An 18,242-nucleotide genomic window follows, 5' to 3' on the forward strand; every position below is an offset into this window, starting at 1 on the left:
CAACCATATTATGGATCTATACCGAGAAATCCATCTCAAACACCCCCGTTTAATGGTTATGTGACAATGGCGAATGCAAATTTTCCAAGTGGTGGTGTACCTGAATTTCCCGAGTTTTCAACACAACTAACTATTGGTGGCATGATAGTTTCTAATGAAGTCGCTCCAAATTCAGAGGATTCAACTCCTAAGAGCAGGAAAACTCAGCAACCAGCATGGAACACTGAACAAAATTTGGTGCTAATTAGTGGGTGGATTAAATTTGGAACAAGCAGTGTTGTCGGGAGAAACCAGGAAGGTGAAACATATTGGGGTAAAATTGCTGAGTATTGTAATGAGCATTGCTCATTCGATCCTCCGCGTGATGGACCTGCATGCCGAAACCGTTTTAATTATATGAACAAAGTGTTGGGTAAATGGATTGGCGCTTATGATGGCGCTAAGCGTATGCAAGGAAGTGGTTGGTCGGAGAATGATGTTTTGGCAAAAGCGCAGGAATTATATGCATGTGGGAAGAATGTTAGATTCACTTTAATGGAAGAATGGCACGCTCTCCGTGATCAACCACGTTATGTTAGTCAAGTAGGAGGAAATATTGGCTCAGGAAGTAGTGGATCTAAGAGATCTCGCGAGAGTGATGCATGTGGCTCAAACACTGTAGAATCCAATGCTCGTCCTATAGGAAGGGAGGCAGCTAAAAAAAAGGGTAAAAAGAAAAGCAAGGAATATGCCTCGGAGGTGGTGGACAAAGAATGGGCTGAATACAAAGAATTCAAGACGAAAGAGCTTGAACGATTGGACAACATAGCCTTGATGCAACAGCAGGCTAACAATATAGCCTTGGAAAAGACTAAAACCAAGAAAATGAAGATGTATCTAAAGCTAACTTCCGAAGAGCATCTAGATGACCGGAAGAACCAGCTGTTGAAAAAGTTGGAGGCAGAACTGTTTGATAATTAATTTCAATGAAGTATTTGTCAGTGTAGTGTTTGCTTTAATTATTGTTGTTTCAATATTGCGGCAAACCAAAGACTAATTGACGACTACTTTGCCAATGAGCCTACATATGACGATGCAATGTTTCGTCGTCGGTACCGGATGAAAAAAATGTTTTCCTTCAAATCGTTGGGGACCTTTCAAGTAGTGATAACTACTTCACCCAGCGAGTTGATGCAGCCAATAAAGAAGGTATATCACCCTTAGCAAAATGTACCACAGCAATGCGAATGTTAGCATATGGTGTTGCAGCAGATGCGGTCGATGAGTACATCAAAATAGGAGGTACTACAGCATTGGAGTGCTTACGTAGATTCTGTAAAGGAATCATACGCTTGTACGAGCAAGTGTATTTGAGAGCACCAACCCAAGATGACCTGCAAAGAATACTGCATGTTAGTGAAATGCGGGGGTTCCCAGGGATGATTGGGAGTATTGACTGCATGCACTGGGAGTGGAAAAATTGTCCTAAAGCATGGGAAGGACAATTTACTAGAGGGGATAAGGGAACCACCACAGTTATTCTTGAAGCAGTTGCATCTCATGACCTATGGATCTGGCATGCCTTTTTTGGATGTCCGGGAACGTTGAACGATATAAACGTTCTAGACCGGTCACCAGTGTCTCCAAGTGTGAATTTCTTTGTGAATCAACGTCCATATAATATGGCATACTATCTAGCTGATGGTATCTACCCTTCTTATCCAACTTTCGTCAAATCGATTAGACTTCCTCAAAGTGAACCCGATAAATTATTTGCAAAATTTCAGGAGGGATGTCGGAAGGACATCGAACGTGCATTTGGAGTGCTCCAAGCTCGATTTAAAATCATCCGTGAACCAGCTCGCTTGTGGGACATAGCTGATTTGGGTATCATCATGAGGTCATGCATCATATTACATAATATGATTGTTGAGGATGAACGAGATTCATATTCTCAACGTTGGACCGATTTTGAGCAATCTGGGGAAAGTGGATCTAGTGCACCACAACCATACTCGACCGAGGTGTTACCCGCTTTTGCAAATCATGTGCGTGCTAGATCAGAGTTCCGTGATCCAAATGTTCATCAAGAATTGCAAGCCGATCTAGTGAAGCACATATGGACAAAGTTTGGAATGTTCCGTGATTGAATTATTTGTGTGTTGTATTGCATTTTAAATTATTTGTATCGTACTAATTACGTTACTTGTGTGTTGTATTGCATTTTAAATTATTTCTAACGTACTAATTACGTTAATTGTGTGTTGTATTTTAAATTAATTTAAGATGATTTGTATCGTATCCAATTATTTAAATAAATTTTGTTTTTATTACAAAAAATTAAAAAATAAATTATTAAGTATTTATTATTTTAATTTAATTTTAATCGATAATTATAATTTTATGTAATCATAAAAATAAAAATAAAATTTAAATAAGAATATGAAAATAAAAAGTGGTGGGGTAGGGTGTTGAATGAAAAACCATTGGAGAGGGTAAAAGTTGAATGAGTGTTGAGTTATTAGGTGGAAGAAAGAGAAAATGATGTGGAGTGTTGGGAGTTGAAAAGTGGGTGTTGAGTTTTTCAACCATTGTAAATGGTCTAACAATATTAGACTCCACTGAATAAATTGGGTATGACAAGTAACCGTTGTTCTTATATGTCACCTGACAATGGTCAGTATGACTTTTTTGAAGCACCATAAATGTCAGTCACACACGTGAGTACCAACAATTCACAAGTGGATTCTCCAAAAGGAGCACAAAGTGTCTTTATTTTGTTTTCTTTTGTTTTGGTACAACAAACACAAAGTGTCTTTCTTTTCTTTATATTTTGTGGTGCCTAGTTTATAATTAGTCATTATTTTTCTTTATGTCTTAGGAGTATATCTACATATGATGTGGGATGAGTAAAGAACAAAATCATATGTAGATATACTCATCGATCAAAACATTAGGACATTGGTTGGTTTACATACCAATGTTTTAAAATTCTAATGAATACCAATCAAAATATTGAATTGTTAAATTATTGATAGAATTGATTGATCATTAATTCAACTCGTAACAAATCCATGCATATATAAGGGTTTTGATTTGGTACACTCATTTGTTTAAATATTTGTTTAAATAATATATTTATATTAAATCAAAAATAAAATTTGAACAAAATTTTTAGATCATGAATACCATTTTCCGTATATAAAAATATTTAGATCAATAATAAATTTTTTTCCGTATACAAATATTATTTATGTTTATGTATCATTTAGAAAAATATCTGGACCAATAGTAAATTTTCGTATATAAAAATATTTAAATTAATAATAGATTTTTTCCCGTATACCATTTTTGAATCAAATTTTTTTGGATCACAAATACCATTTTTCATATATAACAATATTTAGATCATTAATAGATTCTTCCCATATACAAATATTATTTATGTTTAGATATCATTTAGAAAAATATCTGAATCAAATGTAAATTTTCATATATAAAAATATTTATATCAATAATAGTTTTTTTCCCGTATATCTTTTTTGAATAAAATATTTTTCGATCATAAATACCATTTTTCATATATAAAAATATTTAGATCATTAGTAGATTTTTCTCATATACAAATATTATTCATATTTAGGTATCGTTTACATAAAAATATTTAGATCAATAATAGTTTTTCCCGTATACCTTTTTTGAATAAAATTTCTTTGGATCATAAATACCATTTTTCGTATATAAAAAATATTTAGATCAATAATAGTTTTCTTCCCGTATACAAATATTATTTTTATTTAGGTATCATTTACAAAAATATCTGAATCAATAGAATTTGATACTAACAAAATTTGACTATAAATAATAGTACTATTTACATTGATAACATATATTTGTGAAATGACATCAATAACAAATAAATTTTTTAATATTTAATTTTGCAAACATTATTTTAGTTGTATAAAGCTTCATTAATGACATATATTAATATAATAATATTTTGAATCATATAAATTAAAGTTAATGATAAGTGACACACATCTTTATATTTTATCCAATAACACATATTTTCAAGTATATTTTTAAATTCATTTTAATTGAAATATTTTTTTTAAAACTAAAACTATTATTATTTTCTTAAAAAATATTATGTCTTAAAATAAAAATTATTTCAAATTATTTTTGTTCGTTATTAATATTCAAATTACTAAAGTTAATTTTTAAAAATCAAATACTATTTTAAATGTAAACTAATAATCATTTAAAATGATCATAATAATCTTTTTATTAAAAAATAATTTATTGAAATATTTTGATTAATAATTTATTAGAAATAATAATAATAATAATAATAATAATAATAATAATAATAATAATAATAATAATAATAATAATAAAATAATAAAAAGTGAAAAGAGAAAAAGTGAAAAAGTGAAAAAGTGAAAAGTGAAAAAGTGAAAAGTGAAAAGTGATTTGGAAAAAAGTAACAAAAGATATTTTTTGCCCCCAAATTAATAATTTAGACTAAGATATCAAAAAAATATTTTTGTGATTTTCAGAACAATAACTTTTCTTGTATTATAAATAGTATAATTAATGATTTATTATTAAATTTTATAGATTAATTACAATTTGGTTCTCTTTTTTTTTTTAAGTTTTAATCTTTCTATTTTAAAATCCATTTTATTAGTTCCTTTATTTTAATTTTTTTTGAGATATTAATTTCCACTTTATTTGTTATTATTTTCTATGACATAACAATTGAATTGATAAGTTGATAGAGATTATCTGGCATTATTAAATTATATTAAAATTTTAAATTATTTATTTTTAATAAAAAAACATTTTAATTATATTTTATTATTGATCGTACCTGATCAGACTAGTTCGTCAATGGTCTTTAACTGTTGGGATTCGAGTGAATGGAGGAGTGTACCTCCAAGGTACTCCGATGTCAAAGTGAGAATACGAGCAAGGGAGATGCAAGTACAAATATTAGGTTAGAATGAATGATTTACCTAACCCTCTAGTGAAAGAGGGTATTTATATCCCCCAGCGCGGGGCCAAGATTTCCATATTTTAGGCTGGATCGTAGGGCAGAGTCAGCAAGTGATTCACGTCCTGGTTGAACCGCCTGTAGGGTTCGTAGAGGAGTTTGACCGGATTTCCCTCTACTAGATGACCACGTGCTCTTCGTGGAGTACGTGGGGCTGAAACTCCAACGGTCACTGGAGAGCGCATGCTCACTTGGACTTGGGCCCTGGATTGTGCTTGCTTGCTATTGGGTCTGGTCGGCCCAGATTAGAACAATTATTTTAAAAGATTGATTTTTTATAAATTACTTAATATTTTTATAGCGAGGGGTTCAAACCTTGTCCTCTTAAAGTGAAAAAGAAAGTTCTGCATGTAATAAACTTGTTCACCATGTAATAATCTTGTTCACCATAAGTTGTGCTTTTGATTTTTTTATGAAAACTATTATGAGATTTTAAATTGATATGTTTTAATTATGATTTCGTTGCAAATATACCAAATGAGTTGGATGTTGTATATACATCCCAAATACATATCAGATGTGTTGGATGTTGTATAAACATCATAAGTATAAACGTATGCATTAAAGTATTTTGCTGCATGTTTGTTTAAATTAAGTGTTACATGATCAACGATTGTGTGTGTTTCTAGAGGTGTAACATCTTATGTGCAAATGTTTGTGAAAAATATCTAATTTAATTATAATTAAATGTTGGGGAAATAGGGGGTTACATTAACCATTCTTCGTGGGCTGTTCTTCTCACAATTTATAATATATCTCCTTGGTTTAGTATGAAGTGCAAGTATATGATGTTAAGCATAATGATTTTTGTACCAAGGCAACATGGAAATGGCATAGGTGTTTATCTAAGTCAATTAATTGAGGATTTAAAACTTTTTTTCGGATAAAGGTGTTGACGTTCGCTGATTGCAAATTAACCTGAGACATTATGAGGCCGTATTTGAAAGGTAGAATTACATGAAGAGTAATTATGCATAACTATTTTTTAAAACAAATGTGATAATTAGGAAAGAAAATATTTTTTCAAACAGAATTACCAAACAATGTTAGGGAAAATGATTTGAAAAAGGGCCTAATCGCCTTAATTCATATAGTTTCTAAAACCTTTATTTTTACACACTGTTCTCTACTTTAAACCATAAGTCGTGCATTCTTATTTCTCTTCATTTTCTTTACACAATCTTAAATTTAAAGCATATATTTTATTATTTGAAAGAGCGGTTACCTCATCATATTCTTTGCATGTAGTTTTAAAACATACATTTATCTCTTCATATGATTTTATAGATGATGCTTCTAATGATCTTACGAATGATGCTTGATATGATTCTTCAGATGATTCTTTTGATGATATTTCATATGATTCCCTAAACGATGTTATATCTGATTTTCTAGATGATGCTTCTAATGATGTTTAATGTGATCTTTTAAATGATTCTTCTTCAAATGATGTTCTTAATGATGTTTAAGACAATTCTTTAGTTGACTTTTGTAGTTATATATTTGTAATGGCCCACAAATGGAGCGACACGTGACCTATCTTCATCAGGCGCCCGCCCTAACATATTTTGCCTAAGCATAAACCCTATGCGGTAGGTGGCTTGCCTTAAGGGTAAACATGGACAATGATGTGTACAAGAGCTATAATTGCATATGCAAGAAGTTCTTGTTACTCAGGTGATGCATTAAGACTTGAGTATCTGGGATAAAACTTTGATCGGATCTCTCGGGAGAGACTTTAAGTTGAGTCTCTCGGATCAAACTTCATTCGAGTTCCTTAGGCGAAACTTCAAGATGAACCCGTGAGAGGAGATTCTAAGTCTTCCAGGAAAGATGTTTAGATGAGCATGTCTGATGAGACTTTAAGTCCCCCAAGTGAGGCATTTAGATGATCATTTATAATGATAGACTAAGTCCCTAAAGTGAGGCGTTTAGATGAGCCTGTCTAATGAGAATCTAAGTCCCTAAGGTGACACGTTTATATGAGTTTGTTTGATGAGATTTTAAGTCCCTCAACCGAGGCATTTAAATGAGACTGTCTGATGAGTCTCTAAGTCCCTCAAGCGAGAAGTTTAGATGAGACTGCTTGATAAGACCCTAAGTCCCCCATGCGAGGCGTTTAGATGACCCTGTTTGATGAGACTTTAAGTCTCTCAAGAGAGGTGTTTATATGAGTCTGTTTGATGAGACTCTAAGTCCATCAGGCAAGGTGTTTAGATGAGCCTATTTGATAATACCTTAAGTCCCCCATACAATGATTTTAGATGTTGGTTATCTCCATGCATATAAGTCACTCGTACTTCCTTTAAGGGTGGCAAGGATTTTCCAATGGAAGTCCATCATACTCGTATTACCTTGGGAGGAAGAAAGAATCTTCTTGTGGAAGTCCATATTACTTTTACTGCATCAAGAGGCAGTAAGGATCTTCTTGTGGAAGTTCAAATTTTTTTTTTACCTAAAAAGGTGGTAATAATCTTGTGGAAGTACAGTGTTCGTGTATCTTCTTAAGAGGCACCAAGGCACCTCCTGTGGAAGTCCAACATCCCTAATAGTAAAGCAAAAATATTTTTCATGCTCATAAACATTCAGAGATTCTTACATAGTGGGCAACATGCCCCCTCTGAAAATAAATAACTTAACTATAATAATATTTTAAACATATGGAGTTTCAAATCCTAGGGACAAGTCGCCTGATGACACTATGTCATCATATAATTTTTAGAAGCATTTGTTGTCATTTAGAGTTGTTTATGAGTAATTAAGTGAGAAATTAGAGAAGAAAGGGTGGATATTTGATTAAGGAAGAAATTATAAGTGATTCGATTTACATATAGTCATGAATCGATTCATGACTGAGATTTTTCTATTTTGTTTTTAGTTCTCAAAACGTAGCCCGGGTCATGGTTTTTATGAATCGACTCACGTGACTTATTACATGACTCAAATGCTAGCTTGAAGATTTAAGTTTTTTTTACCACTTGATTCGATTCATTGGACATCGTTGACTCGAATCACTTATAATTTTTTATACTGATTTTATGCTATTTCTCAAGCACATATAAAATACTTTACTATCATTTATTTCATTTAACAAATCAAAATTAATGGAGTGATTTTTTTTTTTAGAAAAATTTATCATCTCTCTCAAAAACTAAAGGCTTATGCATAAAGAATACAAGGCCAATCTTGTGCCTATGCAAGGAGACTCATAACACATGGTTTCAAATAATTAGAGCCCCCAATTTTGTGTTGAACTTTTTAGAAATATAATGAAATAGATAACATATCACTATGTTTATGAAAATAAGTAATATTTAACCTGTAGCCTGGTGGTTAATGTGATTTTTACCGTGTAGAAGGTCGTCCATTTGAATCCCTCTACAAGATATTTGTATTATATTTTTTTAAAGATCATATTTTATCATTTATCTCGGGCCTTCGTATGTGTTGGGTCGGTCCTGAAAGAGTGATCGACCTAATGAATGAGATATTGTGTTGCGAGAAATTAAAATAATTTGATATTATGTGTTAAGTGAATTGTCTCAATTTTATGGATGTGGTGTGAAATCCTTGCAGTGAAATTTCATAGAAGAAAAATAATTGTCTTCTCCGAAATTGGAAATTTCTTGCTTCCATCAACCATTTGCTCAAGTCTTCCAAATAGTATTTTGAAGAAATTATTGCAAAATTGAAGATTAAAAATTCTAAAATATTAAAGGTATTGGAATCAAGATCAAGTCGATGACCAAGATTTGAAACTTTTATCTGAGTCCATTTAAAAAAAAAAGAAAAAAAAATAGCCAAGAAAGAATTTAAGGATCAGTTACTATTGAGCTTTTATCTGAGTAAATTTCTTTGATTTCTTATTGTAACAAACTAAATTAGCGGAAGACAACTTAGGATGGTTTATCATCAAAGTCTCTATTTTCCTTTAAAGGTGAACAAGTGAAATATCGTGGGTTCGAACTCACGTTTTTACATTTAATATCTCTGCACAACTATCAATTAAATTGGTTTAACTGACACCCTTAAAATATTTTTATGAAAGAAAAAATATTGTAGAATTGGATTCAAATTCAAAACCAATAAACCTGAATATTGTTTTTATCATCTATTGTGTTTTATCCAATTCATAAGATTAATCCATATCATATCCAGAGATACCAGTTTAGGCATAAAAATTCAAAGTCAATAAGTAAATTGAAATAAAAATGAACTGTCTTGTTGCTTTACTATTTTATTAAACAATTTGATTATTTTACTCTACAATTATAATAGTTAATTTCATTTGACTTTGTTATATATCATATATATACAAAAATAATAATAGAAAATGATGTAGCATAAGAAAATAATATAATAATATACAAAAAAAAAAGAAAATAACAAAAAAAGTATGTTGATTCTTGTTATGGCAAATAAACAGTTTATTTGTCATTTCTATGATTTTGGGTTTCTTTCTTTGTTTTGCCATCTTTTCTTCTTTTAGTCACTTTTTTGTGCCCTTTTTTCCTTTCTCTCTCACTCTTTTTCTATCCAACTAACAACAAACAAACTTCCATTTGAGGCATGTTCCAAGATCCTTCAATCAAGCTTTTTGGAAGTGATATTCATATTCATATTCCCATTACCACAGATTCACACTCTTTCTCCTCTCAGATTCACTCTCTTCCACAACAACATCAACAACCCATCTACATCATGGTCTTGCCTTTCTTTTTCCTTTACATCTTCTTGCACCTTTTTTGCTTTCTTAATGCTAAAGTTTGCATTTTTAATCTCAAATATCAAAACCCATTATTTCATTTTTTATTATTCATATATAGTTCAAATTTATGTATACTTAGTTGTATAATATTCATATTTATGCTCTATGCATCTGAATTTTTTTGATAATTTGGTTGCAGACTTGAGTGTGTTACTATAGGAATTGTGATGTAGGGTTTAATTTGAATTAAGTGTGTTTGAATCTGATTTTAATTTTAAGTTGGACCTAAATGTTTAACCAATAATTTTTAATTAGCATGGAAATATGTGTTCTATCAACTGTAACAATGGAATAGATTTTGTGAAATAGGACCTTTTTTTTAATATATTTTGTTATGTTAGAAGTTTTAGGTCAAATTGATTCTTAGTGTTCAATTCTTTAATGTACTGTTTGATTAGTTTTACTGGAGCAAAAGAAAGAGATATTGGTATGTGTTTAATCTGTTGTAGGCTGTTTGACATGGACACCTTTGAAAAATGGTTTTATGCGTCAGTGTCGGTGTCCGAAATCGACACCGACACATGTGATTATGTTTAATTTATTCATTTCTTCAAATTATTATCGGTGTCGACATGTCAGTGTGAGGGTCGTCTTTTCAGCATCCGTGCTTCATAATTTGTAGGTATTTCATGGATATTTTGTGTGTAGAAATCAATATTGTTAAAGAGCGGTGCAATAGGATAGCAGAATTCGAACAAATCAAAATTGTTCCACGATATGTTATTTTATACAAAATATTGTCAAATAGCCGTGTTATTACACTATTGCATAATAGAATTGGAATAAGTTTCCATTTTCCGCGATTCATGATTGACAACACCGGAAAAATGCAAATTTTGTGCCACCCTTTGTATTATATGTATGAGTTATAACTTTTGTTTACAATGCAAGTTGTCGAATCGGCTCAATGTATGCTAGCTGACACAGTTTGATACTCATTTGCAGAATGGACTTGAGGAATCGACTAATGCTGATGTTAGTGTTTCTTTGAATGAAGTTTCTTGCAATCAAGCTTATCCACGAGATGATGCTAATGCTATTCCAAACATGTACGAAACCGGCACTTCAAAACCGGGGACGGAATTAGTTCATAGTACTTATGAACAGAAGACTGCCAAAAGAGATATTGACAATCAAGGGAAAGCTTTCAAGAAGCCAGACAAGGTTCTTCCATGTCCTCGCTGCAATAGTTTGGAGACAAAGTTTTGCTATTTCAACAATTACAATGTTAACCAACCAAGGCATTTCTGCAAAAATTGTCATAGGTATTGGACAGCTGGGGGAGCAATTCGGAACGTTCCTATTGGAGCCGGTAAGCGTAGAAATAAGCATTTGCCTTTGCAGAACGTTCCTGTCATACACACAGATTCCAACCCTGCTAGTCACATGGAAGAAGTTCCTCTTAGCGAATCACTAGAAACTGTGTTAAATCTCAAGAGCCGTAGAAAAATTGAAACGGACTCTTCTACTGTCAAAGACGATATTGAAGACCCTTCTAACTTTTCTGCAACAGCGGCTAATTCCGGCGAGAAGGAGCATTCTGAAAATGGAATAGAGCATGTTGGTTTGACACCACAATACAATGGCTTAATTCCTTTGCATTCACTTCATTATTATTCTGCTCCTCCATGGACTTATCCATGTTGGAATCCTACGCCGTTTCAGCCAGATAACATAACCTCCAGTCCTGCACCCATGATGGCAGTAGAAATACCGATGCCACCTTCATCATATTGGGGTTGTATGCCAAATTGGGTTGGCCAAATGGATGGCATTCAATCACCTTCATCTTCGGTTAGTAGTGGCACGTGTTCCGGTAATAGGTCACCAACTTTAGGAAAACATTGGAGAGATGGAAGTACACAAGCAGAAGATACGACGAAACACAATATTTGGGTGCCTAAAACTATCCGAATCAATAATCCAGAAGAGGCTGCGAAGAGTTCTATATGGTCAACTTTGAGAACAAAATCTCAACAGAACAAACCTATTATGAAAGGAGGTGTTTTTAAATCATTTGAACCTAAGTCAAGTGCAAGTTCTCGAGATTCAGACGATAATCAAATTCTAAGAGCTAACCCTGCTGCTTTCTCTCGGTCCGGAACTTTTCAAGAAAGCATTTAATATCCTAACTCAGTCTTGGTAGCATTTATTTTTAGATGAGGCATTAAGAATTTCTCTGAGTTTCATTGTTGTCTTTGGCTAATTCCATGTAATTGAAGTTTTAGAAGATAGCCATAATAAGAATAGCAGAGGAATTTTAGGGTCATATGTTCTCTGATCTGTTAGAATTTCAGTTTTGTGACAGCAATTGCTCCATGATAAAACTAGACTTGTTAGTTTTCACATCAATTTCATTGCAATAAAGAAAGAAACTCATGAAAGTTGATGAATCTTTACTTTGAGGTATGATATTTAGGCTTCCAATCTGAAGCAATCCTGATAGTAACTACTTTGAGATGTTTCTTAGTTCCATGTAATCTTCATTTGTTTCACCATCCATTCAATTCTAACTTTCGAGTTCGCGCGTATCATTCGTTTTTGTATGCATTTCACTTGTTTTCGTTTTTGTATCGTGCTGATTCTCGAGTTAGTTATAGCATAAAGCAAAATGCTCTGGCTTATTCCTGTCGCAAATTTCTTTTTCTTGTCTGTTTTGTTATATTAGCTGTTAAGATTTTGCAATTTTTTCTGACCGTCATGAAACTTCATAAACATAATTTTCAACCTCGGTTGGCCAAACTCAACCATATAAAATCGTATTGTAAGGCGAGAGTTGTCTTCCGCTTGTAAACAAACTTTTGACTCCACATATTTTATCTACGGTAGAACTTTCAAAGATAATTTTAAATAGAAATAATCATGCTTATACATTAATCTGTATAAAATGAAGCTTAATGTACATAGTAGCATACACCATAATAGATCCTCTTAATTTCATTGTAACTTTGTCTCTCTTGAGGATGATTTAGGTGAGTCTCTATAATCACTAGTTTCTCTTCTCCATGAATTCTGAACTTGTGCTGCAAACTGCAAATTCCAAAGAATATCTTCCACAGAAGGTCTTTCATTCGGTTCACTTGAGAGACACCTTACACATATCTCCATCATTTTCAGTAATGATTCATCTGAACATTCCTTGTGAACAAATGGGTCTACAATACTCCTTCTTGCTATATCATCAGTTTTTATGCTTACATGTAACTGCGTAAGAGCAACGCGTACAACATTTTTAGGATTAGTGGACATTTGGATAAACAGCTTAATTAAACGCTTATGGAAATAATACTCACGAGATCTTTTAATGTTCCCACTTCATTGTGGAACATTATTGGTCGACCGAGAATGATTTCTAGCAAGATTACACCAATATCGTACACATCATTCTTGTCTCCATCGTTTATCCTGCAAATAATTATAGCAATCATCTTAGAGCAACAAATTCGACTCTAAAGTAAACAGATAAATAAACGCACATGAGAACATCATGATTCATCAGAGTCTGACTTATCATGCCGAAGGTAGTTTTTCTTGAATGCAATATTTCGGATTGTAAAATGAAGTCCTTCTGTGTTCAACTCGCTACATTTTCATACTCTCTTAGCAGCTAAGATTAAGCACCATTGTAATATCAAGGAACCGATTTTTTACCTTGCTTGGAGATTTCCTTTTACTCCATGAGAAGTTCCATTGCTGACCTGAATATTTTGAAGAAAACCATTAGACTGAGCAATATCGTAAAACAAATGAAGATATATTAATCGGAAGAGGAGAGCATAAACAAACAGATATTTTATCCATTTACCATTCTTTTGTTTTCAGCATAGATCGGCAGATTATAACTGCTTATTTTGACATTATGATTGTTATCCAAAAGAATATCAGTTATCTTGATATTATTCGAATATAGTCCAGGCACTATCCCTGTATGCAAATATTGAATGCCTTTCACTACTCCAATTGTGGCTGCTATTCTCTGTGTCCAACAAAGCTTCTCTCCATTTGATCCTATTGAAACAAAATGTTATTAGCGAACATATTCAGTAAATTTATGTTAATTTGCAGACGATTGTTGGTAGCTACGGTGCCAACATAGTTGAGATGTCAGCTACCACAAGTTGAAGAAAGACTGGAGCAAGACAATATTCCTTACCGGAGATGCGGCTTCTTAAACTTTTGTCTTGAACAAACTCGAAAATGAGAAATATAGTATTGACACTTGAATCATCTTGGTTGCACTCAAAAGAATGTCCAAGTGAACTAACCAAGTGTGAATGCCTAAGTTTTGAAATCAACTCAACATGGTGCATATAAGCTTGAGGGCTATGCTTCTTTCTTATCTTCATTCCTCTAATAGTAATTTGCATCCCATCAGAGAGAACCCCTTTATATATCTGACATCATAGTACAAGAACTTGAGGATTCCTATGCATAATTGTTGGGAGAACTATATCAATCTTGACAGTTTCAAATGCATACCTGACCAAGTGGACCTTCACTTATTAGACTTGACTCATCAAAATTATTTGTAGCTTCCTTAAGTTGCTCCAAAGAAAAAGTCCTATATGCAGGAAGACCAGTTCCCATCTTCATTGTTTCTGATATACACCCTGTTAACAAAGAATATCATTAAGAGACTATATGTGATGCGACGTGTTTATGGTGTTCGTACTTCATAGGTTTTAATATTTAATAGATTGTGCATTTTTGTGGAATTGAAGTTATGTAAAAACAAGGCAAAGGATATGTGGATTTACTTGCATCTGTGAGTAGTTTTACAGTGTTTACTGATGAAACATGTTCGATTATGGACCTTGAAGGTGACCTTGAAAGGCGTCGGTTACCGAGTAAGCTCGCGATATGCTCCTTTATGAATCTTGTTAGTGTTTTCATAGCGTTTTTATCAGGTACCTTTCTGATGATATGCTCTACTATAGACCTTGCAGTAGTTTTCACTCTATCTTCATTCTGTATTTGACTGATAATAACATGCTCCAAAGTAGCCATCGAAGGTGTTTTCGAAACATTTTTCTTATGAACTTGATTAACAGCCAAGACAACAACAGCAACAATCAACACTCCAACAACTCCAATACTTGATGAAACAAGTACTGTTTTACTAGCTGTTCCTTTATGTTTCTGTTGTTGACGCGGCGAAATATTCACCGCGAGCGCTTCACTGCTGCAGAAACTATAACTATGTTGATCTTGTTTCTTCTCATCAGATAAACAGTTTCTAGCATACAAAACAACCTTTTCCTTTTCTCTCAAACAACTAGGTAGTTCACCTTTCAAAAGATTTGAAGACAAATTCACAAACCGAAGATCGCCATTACACGAAAAATTCTCGAAGAGCATACCAGTAAACTTATTCGATGAAACATCGAGGTAATTTATCGAAGGAAGCGACAACAAAGACGGCGGAAATGGCCCTACAAAGCCATTCAATGAAAGGTCCAATTCTTGAAGCTGATAGAAAGAGCTTATATTAGAAGGTACACCAAGCCTAAAACTGTTGTTCCTAAGCACAAGTGAAACTAGCTTTGTAGGAAGAGAAGGAAAATGAGGTCCTAATCTGTTGTTTTCCAAGTGAAGAACTTGAAGGTTAACCAAGTTATGAAGATGAGGTAATTCACCAAATAGTTGATTATTTGACAGATCCAAAACCCTAAGAGTAACAAGATGATTCACTGAATTAGGCAAGTTACCTGTAAGAAAATTCTTCTTCATGCTAAGAACAACCAAACCTTGAAGAGAGGTTAACAAGTTTGGAATCTCACCATTGAAGTTGTTATCATCAAGTACTAGTGATTGAAGATTGGTGAGATATGAAAGGTGAACTGGTATTTCTCCACTGAAGTAGTTTGAGCTAATGTTGAGTATCTCCAATGAGGAAAATTCACCTATGGTTTCAGGTAGTGGACCCCATAAGCCAAGAGAAACCAAAGAGAGGACTTTCAAGGATGAAAGAGTGGAAAGTGTTGAAAAGAGAGTGTGTGAGTTGAAGTTTTGAGGCAATGAGGTGGTGAAGTTGTTGTTGTTGGTATTTCCAACAAGATGTAGCTGTGTTAAGTTTTGGTCATAGCAGACTAGTGTTAAGTAAGGTGTAGGTTCAATGTTGCAGAAATCTTGGGTGGTGGTTAAGGTTGATAGGGATGAAGGGTAGCCTAGAAGTTGTTGGAGTTTGAGGAGGGTTTGAGAGTGTGAGGACTGTAACTGGTGTGAAAAATGGATGATGGAGAGGAAGAAGATTAGAAGGAGTAGGTGATGTGAATGATGAAGTTGTTTAGCCATTTTCTGTTGAATTGGAGAAAGAGATATGAAGTATGAACATAGAACAAGAGGTTTTGAAATTGAAACCAATGATATTTTGTTAATGTGATGCTCAATATTTGAGGTTATGCTTATGCATTCACGAGATTAACTATACATGAATATGTGGAACATTAACCTGACAGAGATATAAAAGTTTTTTGTCAAGTACTACCTAAAAAGTTGCATATGTGATATGCCAAAAATGTGATAGGTGAATTTTCATGTTTTACTTATACTTAGGATTGCTGATTAAGTGTTGATTAGTTTATGTTATAGTATTAGTGGAAGAAGTTAAGTAGGGTTGATGATTAAGTTGAATAGGACACTGAGCCAATGAACATGTCACAGGGAGAGGGTGTGTTGTTAAGCTCGTGACACATTTGGGAAATGCCAAAACATGATGTGTGTGTATGTATTCCTTTATGCTAGATTGTGATGTTATTGTGAAAGGGACAAATCAGAGTGGGACCTAACCTCAATCACGGGTATGCTTCTGTAATGTTTAGTCAAAAACGATGCTCCTATATAATAACAAAAATATATTTTCATATAAAAACATAATAAAAATAATAATAAAATAATGTTTTTTTAAGTCGGTATGGAGAAGTTGGTTGAAAATGGGCATTAAACGCCATGCAAAAACGGGTAAAAGATTAGGGCGGATGACATTGGTGAGGTTATAGATCTAAAACTTTATATTACTCTGCCAAGAAAATGAAAGTTGAGTGGATGCAGGATGCCAACCAGCCTTACATCCGCGTCTCTAACGTTGCAACTTATTTTTTTGGGTTTTTTATAAGACCCATTAAACCACGTCATCTTTAACCAATTCATTTTATTTTAACTTTAATGGTACAACTCTAAAAAACTGATGTTAGATCCCACAACTTTATTTCATATATTATAATTTTATTCCTATTAAATTTTATATGAAAAAAATGAAAAATTAAATTATATAAGAGAAATAAAAATTTTAAGTTTTTATAAAACTAGTAGATTAAAATATTAAGTGAAACTTATGTGATGAAAAAATCAATATATTTAATTAATTATAATTGATATATAAAAAAACATTAATTTTTATTGGAAAATGGGTATCAACGTTGCTTTAGCATGCAACGGATTTTCATTCTGGCGGACTCCAATAGCAAATTTTTGAAAAAGTTTGGTTTGTTCATTGAAGAACTTGCAAAGAACCTCCGTGGGAGGTGGTCTAAAATCTACAAGTTTTAAAAAAATTATTATAATGTCTGCATGCAAAAGAAAAATATATATACACGCACACAAATGTGTCATAGTAACATGACATTGCTGGTAACTTTTTACCTCATATCTCTATAAAGTTTAACATCAATAGAAAATTATTTGACATGTTAACGAGATGCATAAAAACTAATGTCTTACAAAACTTCATCAAAATAGTTAATTTTGATCATTCTCTTTAACATATCAAATGATTTTTTATTAATGTTAAATTTTATATACATGATATATATGATAATAAATTTCAATCCAACAGAGAATTTTGTTATACGGATATATGATAAAGAGTTATCGGATATGTCATGTTACTAAGTTTGACCTATTGGTGTTATTTGATTCTGACCCATATACATATGTTAAATTTATGGCTTAAATAGTGTTTTAGTCCTCGTAAGTTAGCGAGTTTTTGCCTATTACAAAAATGCCTACGTAGTTAACGGTGCTGACTTGACATGCTTTTTATTTATTTTTTATTTTTGATATATTCCACGTAGGTCAATTTATTATTATTTAAATGTTTGAGTGTTAAATGTTAAATGTCAAAAAAATTTAAAAATTGGTCCCAAGAGGGTTCAATAGTTAAGTGTCATTGATTTGAAGTAGTATTTGGATGGGTGGCCTTTTTGGAAGTTTCTCACGTGTTTTAGAGTTGGTTGCCGTGGTGTTTGTGCTGAAAATTTGGAGACATTATCTTTTTGGCTCTAAGTTTGAAGTGTTTAGTGATCATAAGAGTTTGAAGTATTTGTTTGATCAGAAAGAGTTAAACATGAGGCAGGGAAGATGGCTTGAGTTGTTGAAAGATTATGATTTTGATTTGAGTTACCATCTGGGTAAAGCAAATGTGGTAGTTGATGCGTTAAG

General features: G+C 32.7%; 3 protein-coding genes across 3 annotated transcripts; 2 read left to right on the forward strand and 1 right to left on the reverse strand.

Annotated features, from left to right (window-relative positions):
* Positions 1-1,220: 1,220 nt before the first annotated feature.
* LOC131627177 (uncharacterized) lies at positions 1,221-2,129 on the forward strand. The gene has a single exon (XM_058898010.1). It carries the CDS (start codon positions 1,221-1,223, stop codon positions 2,127-2,129), a length of 909 nt encoding a protein of 302 aa, XP_058753993.1.
* Positions 2,130-9,474: 7,345 nt separating this feature from the next.
* LOC131627192 (cyclic dof factor 1-like) lies at positions 9,475-12,537 on the forward strand. Its single transcript, XM_058898032.1, has 2 exons — positions 9,475-9,739; positions 10,749-12,537. The coding sequence occupies exons 1-2, from the start codon at positions 9,605-9,607 to the stop codon at positions 11,925-11,927; spliced, it is 1,314 nt and encodes a 437-aa protein (XP_058754015.1). The 5' UTR covers positions 9,475-9,604; the 3' UTR covers positions 11,928-12,537.
* A 129-nt stretch (positions 12,538-12,666) lies between these two features.
* On the reverse strand, positions 12,667-16,341 carry LOC131627191 (probable inactive leucine-rich repeat receptor-like protein kinase At3g03770). Its single transcript, XM_058898031.1, has 7 exons — positions 14,561-16,341; positions 14,283-14,413; positions 13,957-14,197; positions 13,609-13,811; positions 13,455-13,501; positions 13,097-13,208; positions 12,667-13,007 (listed from the first exon to the last, which is right to left on the reverse strand). The coding sequence occupies exons 1-7, from the start codon at positions 16,095-16,097 to the stop codon at positions 12,741-12,743; spliced, it is 2,538 nt and encodes an 845-aa protein (XP_058754014.1). The 5' UTR covers positions 16,098-16,341; the 3' UTR covers positions 12,667-12,740.
* Positions 16,342-18,242: the final 1,901 nt, after the last annotated feature.

The sequence above is a fragment of the Vicia villosa genome, unplaced genomic scaffold (assembly GCF_029867415.1).
Source record: "Vicia villosa cultivar HV-30 ecotype Madison, WI unplaced genomic scaffold, Vvil1.0 ctg.000351F_1_1, whole genome shotgun sequence".
Classification (NCBI taxonomy): Eukaryota; Viridiplantae; Streptophyta; class Magnoliopsida; order Fabales; family Fabaceae; genus Vicia; species Vicia villosa.